The following is a 13,500-nucleotide window of genomic DNA, read 5'->3' as shown; positions in this document are numbered from 1 at the left end:
GTTGGGGTAGAAAAGGATCTGCAGTTATTGGAATAACTTGGAGAGTCAATAGCTGAGTTTGGGTTAAAAATAAGGTCATTAGAAAAGGGACTGTCAAGGAAATGAAAGGGCAGGGAATGTGACACTCATCTTCCAGGATAGTGAAACCATCAAGAATAACAATGCAGTCAATGTCGGGAGACTGATATGAGAGAGGGGCTAAGTATCCCAGGAAGGTGAGAGAGGGACCTAGAGATCAGTGGCTGATATAAGGAAGAGAGTAGGTCTCCTATTACTTTATCTCTCTGGTCTCAGTTCCCTCATCTGGAAATTGGAAATGGTGATCAGCCTTCCATCTTGGGAGTTTTATAAGGATTGAGGGAGGTAATGCAGGTAGAGCATATGTCACTCATTAGAACTGGCAGACCTCAGTGTTCAGGAATATTTAAAAAAATATTTCTTCACGCAAGACTGTAGAGTCTTGAGTATGTATCTCATCTCCTACCAGTTACAGTGAGGAGTGTGTCTTGGAAGGCTAATTGAGCTCAGGGTTGACTCAATAAATTATAATCATCGCAATTCCCCAGAGATGTTTATCTATGGCCCTCTCTGCTTTCATTCATGTCCATGTCATCTCCTTCTTCCTGGCAGGGATGAGTTCCCTCTATCCCCTCCAGCCATCTGCAGACACCACAAGGCTTATTGCTTTCCAGCCCAAATGCCTAATGCAGAAGGCAAAATGCAAATTACCTGCTTTGGCTGCTCTGCTGCCTCCCCTACTGATGGCAGGCTGGCTGAAAAAGCCCAGGGAAGTGACAGTCTCTAATGAAGTGTCACCTTCTGTTCTGAACTGCACTGAACCCAGACATGTGAGGAAGCTCTGGGAAATACAGCCTGACTCACTCCAACACGGGGAGCCTGGGACAAGAGCTGGCTCAAGTCTTTTACGCTTCCTTTCCTATACCCACCCATGACTTCAGCTCTAGGCAGGAGTTTCCATCAAGGGATGAGTTATGCTCTAGCCAACAGGGCACTGTCTGTTTTACTGATAACAGGCATTAACATTCAGAGATTCCTTGTTCTCAGGAAAGGGGTAATAAAGTTATGGAATGGATCCTGAGTTGCCACAGAGGAGATGCCAGAGTTGAATGGGTCCATGTGGTGAGGTGATTCACCTTGTCCATGTTGCTCAGCCCAGTGTACCTTAAGCCTCCTACCTCTGGCTTAGCACTACTCTGCGGAATATATTAGCCAGGAAAAGATCTGAGCAAGTTTCATTTAGCCTTGCACTTGTGCAAACCTAAGGGTGGAACTCAAACCTCCTCACACTAGCCAGAGACTTGCCTTGTTCGCTGCTAATTTTTCATTGTCAGCTACGTAGTAGATTCTCAGTGATGAATAAATGAATGAATGAACGGATGAATGAATGGCAGAAGAGCACAGGACATGGCTTTTCCAACCCTGACACTTCAGACCAGCTCTGTGCTTGGTACCAAAACCTAGAACTCTCAAGTTTCTTACCTGCCTGAGCCGAGAGGTCATTTTTCCACCCAGAATTTCTGAAACTCCCTTCTTCTACCTAAATTATATATAAAAATGAAGGGCAGCTACTCTCATCTGAAAATATTTTCTTGATCCTTTTCCTCTTCCCAGTAAACAAGCACTGACTTACCTCTTTCTCTAATGCAAAGTGACATTTCGATACAGCAACCCTGGAAGGAGACTAGAATCATTAACTCAGAAAAATGGCTGAGCTTCTGCAGTTTGCCCAGCTCCCACCTATTGGCTGAGGAATCCATGTTCTGGAAAAGCACAACCACAGTCCTGTTTGCCAGCTGCTATCTAGCAGTCTGAGCATTGTTGACATTGATTAACATTTAAAGTGACATTTGGCTCTGTGTACTTTCTGAATAGACTCATTTCAACTAAGAAACCAGCAAGGAGGCCTCTGGGGAAAGTATTTTTGGGGAGGAGGGGAATGAAGTAACATCAAACATTCTTTGTCCAAAATTTGGATCATTATCTAAAACGTAAGCAGTTCGTTTAGGGGAAAGAGACGTTGGCATGTCACTAGGAAAGGAAGTTAGCCTCTCAAAGATATTAAGAAAGGTGTACCTAGGGAAAGGACGAGAGAAATCTGGGAGCAGCTCATTAAAAATATGAAACAACAACAGGGTTGAAAATGTTTATTCAACAGGCAGGTGATTTAAGGAGCCATGATTTGCCATACAAAAGGATTGCTAGTAAGAAAAGATACTGTTAAATTACATTTGATTTTTAAATTTATAGTTTACAAGCACATTTTCTGGAACATAAAAAAGCACACCTGTGCATATTTTTTCCCAATTGTAGCATATTAGCCATCTTTCCAGTAAATTTCCTATATGCAGCAGTCACCAATATAGGTTGGTGGTAAATGAGCGAAGTGTTATTTACACCAGCCTTAAAAGTTGAAGTCCTTATTATTCCTTCCTCACAACTGACTCAGAATTGGGCATAGAAAACTGCTGTTTTGAAAGAGCCCCGGATGGGCTGCAACAGACATCCACTTTATTAGAGAGTAAAGTTTAAAAACAGATTCCCAGGCCCCACCACCAGGCATTCTGACTCTAAGTCTGGAGTGGGGCCTGGGAATCTGCAACTTTAGCATGCACCTCAGGTGATTCTGATGCAGGTGGCCCACAGGCCATACCTTCACACATGCTGGCTTAGAGAAGATGTCTTTTAGGTTGCGTGTCAAGAGAAATTGCCCTGCCTTCTGCACCCAGCACAACCTGCTCTGTTCAGTAAGTGCATCCAACGTGCTCCATAAGCTCACATGTGGTGAGCAGTTGCTGATCAACACTGCTGTGCTAGGCAAGCCAATCTGCGGGGCTCGGTGTGACACACCCCTGATTTCTCTTTATTCTGTTAGAACGATTACAGGAAGTTATCTATGCAATGCAAGGATTTTGTAGTGGGCGTGCTGGACCTGTGCCGAGACACAGAAGAGGTGGAAGCGATTTTAAATGGTGATGTGAACTTCCAAGTCTGGTCCGACCACCACCGTCCGAGTCTGAGCCGGATCAAACTCGCCATTAAATATGAAGTCAAGAAGGTAAGCTCCCCCATCTCTCCTGGTCTTCCTACCTCGCCTCTCCTCGCAGGGCTGCTGGTCTCGCTTTGTGCTCATGTGTATTTTATGTTCCCACAAGGTGACCATGATGACACCCAAATTCTCTCTAGACAGGGAGCTAGCTGTCAGCTTTGCAGGGCTGCTCAAATCCCCTCCAACATCCCTTCCCACCTCGCCCCCAGCCCACCAGGAGAGAGAGCAGAAGCATGAGAGTCAATGCCTAAGCAGGACTTGAGCCTGGACAGCAGAAGGGATCTTCAGCCTCAACCCACTGGCAGGGACAATGTCACTGCGAGGGCTTCTATCAGTTAGCAAGCCTGTTCCCAAGTCTTCATGAGAAACACAGAACTCATGTCTTTCAAAAGCATTTATTGAGCCTCCTCAGTGTGCTTGGGGACTAGTAGAAAATGTATTAGCGTAAAGGACTTATGGGATCAACAGCTCTGGGAGGCTTAGAAGAATTGCACTCCAAAGGCATATGAAAGCCCTAAGGAAGCTCAAGTAGACTTTCCCAAAAGTAAGCTCTTGCCGCCACCTCCACAGACATCCAGGTGTCTTTAATGGCCGTGGTCACCAGTAGCCCTCAGACCTGTAGTGGCTACTCAGATTAAGATTATATGGAGCAAAAGTCAATTACATTCCCATTTCAGATCTACTCCGGCTTCTTTAGAATCTGCTCTTCTTTAGAATCTGCTCTAGCTTCTTTAGAATCTTCTTTAGAATCTGTTAGATGACATTACTCAACCTGATAAAAACTGGAGCATTCCGAAGATCCACATGTTTAAATATCAATGTGCTTTCCACATAAGCAAAGGAGCTGAATCTCTTTGGGGGGTTCTAATGTTATCAGCTTTTTCATCTGATCAAAACTTAATGGTATTTTTAAAGGCCCCAGATTGGTCTCTGGGCATTCCTTCTCTTTCCTGATTATCTTAATTTGTATGTGTCTTAATTTGCGCCTTCAACCACCATATATATCTGTGAAATTCATCCGGGGAGAGGTTCCAAGTTTGATAAAATCTTCCTGCCCTTTTACTTTGATATTATAATTTTCACAAATTTTAAGAAAAATAGCTATGACCTATGGGAAAGGTGACCTTAGAGATTAACATTAGAAAGCACAGGGTTTTTGGAAGTTGGGAGAATCAGAGTGCAGTTTCAAGTACAGTACAATCCTATTTACTCAGCTCAGGAAAACTTACCTTTTAGTCTAACCCAAGAGCTTGCAGAGGCTTTTCACCAAAACATAGCAGTCACTTCCTGAAGCTGCTGAGATATCCTTGCCCTTGGGGTTCAAACAAACCCTGCTGTGGAAGCTATCTGTCAGTGGTAAAAATGAGCTGGAGTTCCCAGAACTACAAACATTCTTCCTTTCTGTAGCCAGATTTTCCTCCTCCCTCCCAGCTCAAGGTGAAGGTGTCTAAAACGCAGACAAAAGACGATGCTTGGCATTTGCAGATTTATATTCAGAGTTTGGACTATTTATGCACAACTCCAACAGTCCGTGGCATGTGGGCATTCACCATTTCTCTGAAACATAAATTCAAATCTCCTAGCAAAACTGTCATGGAGGGTAGAGTTACTCAGTTAATCCAGAAATCTGGCCCTCACCTCATAACTACATGTCCTCTTTTGTCAATTACCAAGTTCAAAATGGCCCTGGGAATGAATGAGAAGGAAGAAACGAAGCCCTCCATGAACATGATACTGTCAGTAAGAATTAAAAGGTTTCATGAGGGAAATGATTGGCTCCAGTGGTATTTGTCAATTAAGGGAGCCATAAGGTCTCGGGAAATCCATCATGAATGTCAAGTGTCTGCTATAATCCATAGGTAGGAAAATGATAAATGACCTGCATAAAATGTCAGTCCTGCTCATTTCTATGACCTCCAAAGGATGTATTTTCTCAAACCTTGTATGCCATCATGAGACAGAGGGCAGACTCATAGCTCTCCTTGACATTTATTTTTCATGAATTACCAGAACTAACCAATATTCAAAAGCTTATTAATATTACAATGGGCTTCCATTTTTAATTTATGAATTTTAGCGTGCTTCCATGGGCACAATCTAACCCTGAATATTCTAGTTATGAAATAACTAGCACCAAGGCCTATTTATACATACACTGCCTTTTCTAAGACAGATAAATAGATAGATAGATAGATAGATAGATAGATACATATCGTATGAGGCTTCAGGCTGGAATATAAAATCATAAAGCATCTTCAAGATTCTGCCCACATGGCATAAAATCAACCCATTAATTAAACAACTTAAGAAAACAAATTGTTCTTAGCAGTTCCATGGGCTGCTAATAGGTGTTACCTTAAAAAAAAGATTTTGTGTCCAAATAAATTTGAAAACCTTTAGTTAAACACAAACAGGTTTTTTGTTTGTTTGTTTGTTTTGCTTAAAGATATTATATTAATGCATATTATATGTAATGCATATTATATTAATATGCATTACAGAGTGGTTCAGGCCTGTAATGCCAACACTGTGGGAAGCTGAGACGGGAGGATTGCTTGATGCCAGAAGTTTGAGACCAGCTGGGGGACACAGCAAGACCCTGTCTCTATTAAAAAAAAAAAAAAATCACTACCTAATAGATGAAGGATACAATGGGTATTACTTGACCACAGACTGCTTCTCAGGTGAAACTAGTTTTTCATGCCTGAGTCGTTGGGAAACTAATCTATAATCGGCCTCTATGTCTATGAAATTCCAGGATCTGAATGAAGGTGACGCTACTCTGTGGCTGGTTCTGCAGTCTGGATTGTGTCTTTCATTTGAATGTTTGATTATCTTCAGGCATTGCCCTAATGTCTGGACCTCTGGCTGGCTGAGTCACAGCAGCACCAGCCTCCGTTAGATAAAGACAAGTCTCCCACTGTAGTTGAAGGGAGCACCTGGTAAAGGGGAAGGAATCCTTAACCGGGTTTCTGACGACCAGGTTTCTAGCCTGATTCTCCTAACCATGTGGTCTTGGGCAAGTCATTGAAGCTCTCTGAGTTTCATTCCCCATTTGCAAAATGAACATACAAGCTTTTGCTTCACACAGGTTTTTTGTGCGTTTGTGAACTTCCAAATGAACTGATATGAGAGGAAATTCTCTGAAATCTATAAAGTTCTCTGCAGCTCTAAAAGAAAGCATCATTGCTATCATTCAGTGGTGGCTCTCTTTCTTGGAACTCTAGGATTCTTCTCATTCCCTAGCTTGTCCTTTGTTATCTCCCCAGAGAATGCTAGAAATGTCTCCCTGGGAAAGGACATCATTCATAAAGCCTAAAATTCCTTCCAAAATATCAAAGGCGTTGTGAGGACATGATTGTTCCTCATGACTTCTGCCTTAAGATGGCGCTCAGCCTCCTCAGTAACCCAGGTGGGTGTGTCATCTGAAATGTCAAGCATGGTTTTTGGGAAGCAGTATTGGAGATGCAGCTGAAAGGTACCTATTGAAGTCAGTCCCGGGTCCAACCACTTATTAATCAGGTCACTTGAGCAAGTTACTCAAATATCCCCAGGCTTCAGTAGCCGATAGGTATAAATGAGGCAGTATTAACACACACATCCCTCACGGTCAATGCCTATGTTACTTTAGAACATTTCTCTTACCCACCACAGTCCAACGAAGCCCCTCTAGGCTACAGTCCCTGCGGAAGCCAAGCTTGCCTCATGAAAAAGCAGGGATACAACCCACCCCCATACTGAGTCATACCTAAGCTCAGGACTCTGCTTATGCTCCACAGCTGAAGAAAATCACCCCTCCAGCACTGGTTTGCAGCCTCTCTACAAAACCTGGCCTTGTCCTGCAGAGACAAGCACCTTGCAATCTTCTCTAGCTCTGTCTCTGTCCTCCGGGAATCATGCCTAACCATCCTTCTCAAAGGCCCTCTCCTTCCACTGCATATCAACTCTAAACACATGCTTAGGAAACTTCCAGCCCAAACAACAACTGGGAACCAACCCAATCAGTCTCCGAATCCCAGTTTAGGCCCAGTTGGGCTGGGTCACGAAGTCACAGAGGGACCCCAGTGTCTGCCATGTGGTCAGTGCTTAGTGATGGGTAACAGAGACTAAGATAGTTGTTGGCACTCTATCCAAATTGTCTATCAGAAGACACACTCTCATCCCTCCCTCTCTCTCCTCTAGATTGCTTCCTCATCTCTGGGCTTACAGAAATGATCTTTTCCTTTCCTTCCCCTACACCATTCCCTCCTCCTTCCTGATCCCACTCTGCCTTAAGTGAGGATCAGGTGAGAGCTCCTATTCACTGCAACAGAACTTCGTGCATATCAGTCCCCTAGGAGGAGAGTGGGGCAAAGAGACCCAGACATTCCGGTTTTGCATGAGAGAGGCCTTAACTCTACCTACAAAGGAGCATCTTTTGGATGCTACTAAGCAAAAGCCTACTACTGGGGAAAAAAACAAAATATGTAGATATTATTTTCCAAAATATATTACTTCATGGCAGAAAGCACATATATTATCAGGCAAGCATAGCAGTATCACCAACAAGAGTAATTCGTTCCATCTGACAAATTGTCTTAGCCACCACGTGTGAGGTCTACAGACACTGAGCTCAGCCTTCCAAGGACTCAAGCAGAATAAGACACAGGATTACCTTCAAAGGGTTACCAGTCTAGTGAGTGAAATGGGACAGGTGTCTTGTGGCTGTAGTAGCAGCAGCCTCTGCAGTGGAGTGGGAGAAGTCTCTTAAGTCCTTCACCAGCTGAGTAAAGTAGCATTCACAGCTATGACCTCTTTCAGACTTGCAGGCGGCCCTGGTTCTAGCATCTTGGGATGCAGCTTGGTTCGAGGGCCTCTGCTCATGGTGCCAGCCATATTTCCTTCCAAATGAGGAGATCACTCTCCTGAAGAGGCAGCTCCACTCCTCCCAAACCTTCCAGTCCCTGGAATGTTGAGGTGCCCTCTCCTGGTTCTGTCATGCTCCCTGGGTTATTCCTGGCTCAGAATGCTAGTATCACATACAGTAAAGACCCGGGGCAGGACTGTGGGGAGGGAACAAAGTGCAGAGGGTGGAGAGGACCCACTAGCTCTCCCTCACTTACATAGTTCCCTTTTTCTTCACACTGCTGTATTTTTTTTAAATCCCCTGTGATTTTTATTCACTCACTCAATGAAAAGCCAATGATTGCTCTTAAAGCTAAAACATGGGGAAAGTAAATGAGACCCTGGAACTTCAGAGGTGCCCTCTGAGATCGGGAGGGCATTGGGTAGAAAGAACACATGTTCAAAGGCCCTGTGGTGAGAAGAGACATGGTGTACAGGAGGAACTGAAAGAAGATGAATGTGGTCAACCTGGGCCTTGGGAGGACTGGGTGTGACTGAGTCTGTAAGGAGGCAGGCAGGGGACAGACCGTGTGAGTCTTGTCGACCTCCCTCAGGATTTTAATCTTTTTATTATTTTTCTGAAGAACAATGGGAAGCCATTGGAGGACCTTAACCAGGAGTGGTTGTAAACATTAGGATGGATGGAGAGACAGCTCTTCCTCTGGAAAAGGCTGGAAATGAAACAGCATGGGTGAAGATGGAGCAGGTTTTTTGGGTGAAAGGGACAAGATATTAGCCAGGATAGGCTGTTACACTATGTTGACAAACAGAACTAAAGTCACAGCGGCTTTTAACAAAAGTGAGTTTATTTATTGCTCAACCTATTTCCATCTTGGAACTGAATTCCCTCAGGAATCCTGGCTGAGAGAAGAGCCACCCTCTTAAATGTTTCCTGGATGCCAGACGGTCATCCAGCTCTGGGAAATCGCACCCCGGCAATGGCGTGCTTTTGCCGGCATGTGACACACATTGTTTCTGCTTGCCACTCATTGTGGAGTTAGTCATGCCTCCCACCCCTTCACAAGAAGGACCAGGAAGCATAATCCTGGCTCCGTTTGGCAGCTGGCACTGATGATTACCACAGGAGAAAAGTTGAAGGTGTTCCTATTGACAGCGTCAACTTCTCTGTCAATAGGACACAGTATCACCCTCTGAGGTAGAAGCAGCCTGAAGAAAGGAAAAAAACTGGGAAAAAAATCTGTGGGAGATGGAGAGGGAGCTGAACAGTAGGTCTGATAGGCCTGCCAAGACTGGGGATTGAAATTCTTTGGCAATAGACTGCATTTTTAATAAAAGTGGAAGATCTCCACGAACGATGGTACCACAGAAAGTCAGTGTCCTCCGTTAACTTCAATTCCCTGCCATCAACTTCAAGATTCCTTCATAGACATAGGCTGGGAGCACACAAAATGTACCCACACGGCACAGCACTTAGAAAGTTCCCCTCAGAGCAGAATGCCAAGGAGAAAAGGGCAAGCTTAGAGGGAAGGAGATGGAGGACCGTTTTAACCCACATTGCCACTAGCCCTGAAGTTAAACCAGCACCTCTATCATAAGTCCCTTGCCTCCTTTTATTCCAAAAATGAACATCTTGTGCACATTTTATAGTCATGCCATGAATGGGTCCATTTTTCTACCTGGAAAGACTCCTAGCTGATGCAAGTATTAAAAGAAACTTATCAGGTAGCAGTTAAGGCTGACTGCTCAAGTGCTCTGCCTACTAGATATGGAACATAAAATAAGTTCCTTAGTCTGCTGGCCTGCATGGGCCTCACAGACCCAATGGACACTGCTCCAGCCCTAAAGGGCCTTCTGGCCTAAATATGTGCTCAGAGAGAGAATGATGCCAGCCATAGCTGCACAACTGGCTGACATACTCTCCCTAGTGCAATGACCATGGGTAGAAACACTCCAGAGAGGACAGATGACCACTGCTGGGCTCTGTTTCATTTTCTCTGTCTGCACAAAGTGAGGAAAGGCCAGTGAGCAAAGGGGACCTGAGGACAGCAGGGCTTTCTAGAGGACGTCTGAGAGGCCAGTCACACACTCACATGCCCTGAGCAGACATTCTCCTACTGTGTTTTCCTGCTGAGGCATCATTTTAACAGATGCTCAGAGTTAAGAAGATCAGAGTTGTCACAAACACAGTCTGGCTGGTCAGGCAGTACCCCAAACTGCACTGCAGGATGCCCAGTAGTTGCCAAACACTGTTGGAATCCCTTGGTGTCAAAAGCATCAATCATCTTCCACTTTGGGGATTCCTCTAAGCACTTCTGTGGCTCTTGCCTGGCCATATGCCACAAAAATCATCAATATCCATTAATCTCCTGGCTCAGAAGGGCTATCTTTTACATAAGGAAGCTTTGCTTTTCTCAAGGAGGAAACCTTCAGAGGAGAAAGAATCATTCCAGCATGTATATATGTAAATATAAATCGTGACCCCTTCTCTGCCTGGAAAAACTCCCAGGAGAAGGAAAATAGAACTTGCTGGGCAGCAGTGTAGTGTTGTGGCCAGGAGGCTGACTGCACGTGTTCAAGTCCCAACTCCTCCACTTACTAGTCATGTGGCTTTAGACAAGTTATTTGACCTCTGGGCCTCGATTTTCTCATCCATATAATGAGAACAAATTTCAGTGCCTAATAAACAATAGTCAATGTTTATAACACAACGTACCTAGAACATGGTAAGTGCATAACAAATTAGCCAATGGAAACTGTTTGCCGCATTGGTTTTCTAAGCAGAAAGACTAAATAATGTTTCTCAACCCCAGCACCATTAATACTTTAGGCCAGAGAATTCCTTGCTACGAGGACTGCCTGGGGCATTATAGGCTGTTTAGCAGCACCCCTGGACTCTATTCAGTAGCACTCTACCCCCAGCTTGTGTTAACCAAAAACGTCTCCAGATACTGTCTCTAATGTTCTTGGAGGAAGGCCAGGGGGACGAATAATTCCCTGCGGAGAACCTCTTGGCTCTTTTCAGGAGCCAGGCTATAACCTCTTACTTGTAAGCCCCTGAAAACAGGGATTATAGATATCCAAGGATGCATTGTATCACTCTAGACCAGGGGTTCCAAAACCCCTGCATAATGGAACCACTTGGGTGCTTTGTAAAAAAATAAAACAAAAAACCACCAGTGCCTCAGCCTCCAAAAGACAAATACCACATGATCTCACTTATATATGGAATCTAGTAAAGTTGAACTCTAGAAGAGAGTAGAATTATAGTTATCAGAGGCTGGGAAGGTGGGGAGGGAGGGAATGGGGAGTTGTCAATCAAGAGTACAAAGTTTCAGAGAGACAGAAGGAATTGATTTTGAGATTTATTAGACATTAGTGTAACTATAATCAATAAAAATGTATTATATATTTCAAAATAAGTGAGAAAGTAAATTTCAATGTCTCACCATAAAAACGATAGGTAAGCAAGGTGATAAATATGTTAATTAGCTTGATTTGATCAGGACATATTGTATACATATATCAAAACATCCATTGTACCCTATACATGTATACAATTATATTTGTCAACAAAAAATGCCTGGGCTGGGGGCAATGGCTCATGCCTGTAATCCCAGCACTTTGGGAGGCCAAGGCGTGTGGATCACCTGAGGTCAGGAGTTCGAGACCAGCCTGACTAACATAATGAAACCCCCTTCTCTACTAAAAATACAAAAATTAGCCAGGCATGGTGGTGGGCGCCTATAATCCCAGCTACTTGGGAGGCTGAGGCTGGAGAATTGCTTGAACCCGGGAGGTGGAGGTTGCGGTGAGCCGAGATTACACCATTGCACTCCAGCCTGGACAACAAGAGCAAAAACTCCATTTCAGAAAAAAAAAAAAAATGCCTAGACCACATCCACAGAATTTCTAATCCAATTCTTCTGGGTGGGAGCACAGCAGCTGGTGCTTTTTAAAGGCTTTTGAATGATTCTACATTTTGCAGAGATGAAGCTCTTGGATGGTGGACTCTTGGTTCATCTTGATCTCTGAAGGCTAAGAACGGTACACGCCCTGCATGCAATGTGCAGCCTCCATATACAGTAAATGGATAGATGGCGTGTTCAGTGGGAAGCTGGAGGCTTTAATGCTTCTCTAAGCACCTGTAACTCCCCCTTGGGATTAAAAGTCTATGTAAACAATCCAGATGATGTTCCAGGCTGGCCCTAAAGTATAGGGCCACCATCTCCATGCCCTTCCATGCTGACCCTGTGTCCCTTTGGGGTCTGTCACTCTGGAAAACAGCTATTTAGGAAAGCTCCAACAACAGTTCGGGCTTGGTAGTTGCCCACTAGTTGCCAAACACTGTTGGAATCCATTGGTGTCAAAAGCATCAATCATCCACTTATGGTGGTAGTCCATCTCTAACCATAAGCCTGGTTGTCTTAGAGATGAAGCAGAGAGGTGAGTAGCTTCCAGCATGGCCCTGCACAGTCAGGGAGAAGCAGTGGGGCCTTTGCCTCCAGTGGGGAGCTCAGATCACTGAGGCTTCCACAGTGGGTCTCAGAAGTGCTCCCTCCACTCACGAGCCTGAGTTGCTGCCCCATATCCACACCCTGCCAGCTCAGCTTCAGAGGGTGGAAAGGGACAAAGTGCCTGATGCTCCTCTTTGCCCTTCTTCAGACATTCCGTAAATCACCTGACACAACTTTCCCTAATGTGCAGATGCTACTGTGAATTTGCAAAAGATATTTCAGATCCTCAAAGTAAAAGTTATCGCAACAGGACGAAAACTATTGCTTTTTGCCTATTTTGCTACCTTTTGTTCAGCTCTTTCAATACATAAGTAGTTACATGAAAGGATAATCCTTTAAAGCATTTTTCTTCTTCTTGGTTACCTCGTCTCCCAAGCTATAAACTTAGCTTGTATAGCTATCATTTTGTTCTTACTGTGCTGCACTTGCTAAGACAGTCAGAGCCTGAGTATTATTACATCCTGATTTGGGGGATAACAGGAAGAGAAGAATTTGAGGAGTACTCAAGGGAATAACATAAATCCCCCAATGCCCCACAAGAAATAGATGTAAATCAGATGCATTTACTAGCCCAAAGTGGAAAGAACAACAAGAGCCATCTTCAAATTGTCGCTTTTATCCCAAAGTCAAACGGATCTTAGAAATTACAGTCTTCCCCAAGGACCTGTGACTAACTCTGATAACTCAGCTAAAGACCATCTACACACTTCTATCTCATTATTTCTTTACTAGATGCTCATATATGAACTTAGAGTTTTAATGAGCATTTGATCTTTCAAGTATTCCTCTTATTATGTACCATAATGCATTACTCTTTTTTTAACATTCATCTGCCTAAGGTCACTTGCAAATTTTTTTGACAGAAGGGAAGTTTTTTAAGCATAATTGAAGATGAAAATTTTTGCTTAATTTATGTTTTAATATATGTAATCCAAGCCACAGTCATACCTTGCTTGGATGATTAGAATAGCATCTAACTGATCTACCTACCTTTTTCCTCTCCTTTCCCCATCCTCCTCCTCCTACACACACACACACACACACACACACACACACACACACACACACACACAC

The 13,500-nt window shown here is 43.9% G+C and overlaps 1 protein-coding gene across 1 annotated transcript in view; it reads left to right on the top strand.

Annotated features, from left to right (window-relative positions):
* The window catches only part of TRPC7 (transient receptor potential cation channel subfamily C member 7), a 148,162-nt gene that overhangs the window by 45,574 nt on the left and 89,088 nt on the right, over positions 1 to 13,500 (top strand). The window contains exon 3 of the mRNA XM_032250356.1: positions 2,894 to 3,076. Coding sequence (XP_032106247.1) covers positions 2,894 to 3,076 — 183 coding nt within the window. The remainder of the gene's footprint in view (positions 1 to 2,893; positions 3,077 to 13,500) is intronic.

This window comes from Sapajus apella, unplaced genomic scaffold, assembly GCF_009761245.1.
Source record: "Sapajus apella isolate SASKATOON/1434 unplaced genomic scaffold, GSC_monkey_1.0 scaffold71, whole genome shotgun sequence".
Classification (NCBI taxonomy): domain Eukaryota; kingdom Metazoa; phylum Chordata; class Mammalia; order Primates; family Cebidae; genus Sapajus; species Sapajus apella.
Note: the sequence above shows the minus strand (reverse complement) of the source record. Positions and strands in the feature narration are given on the sequence as shown.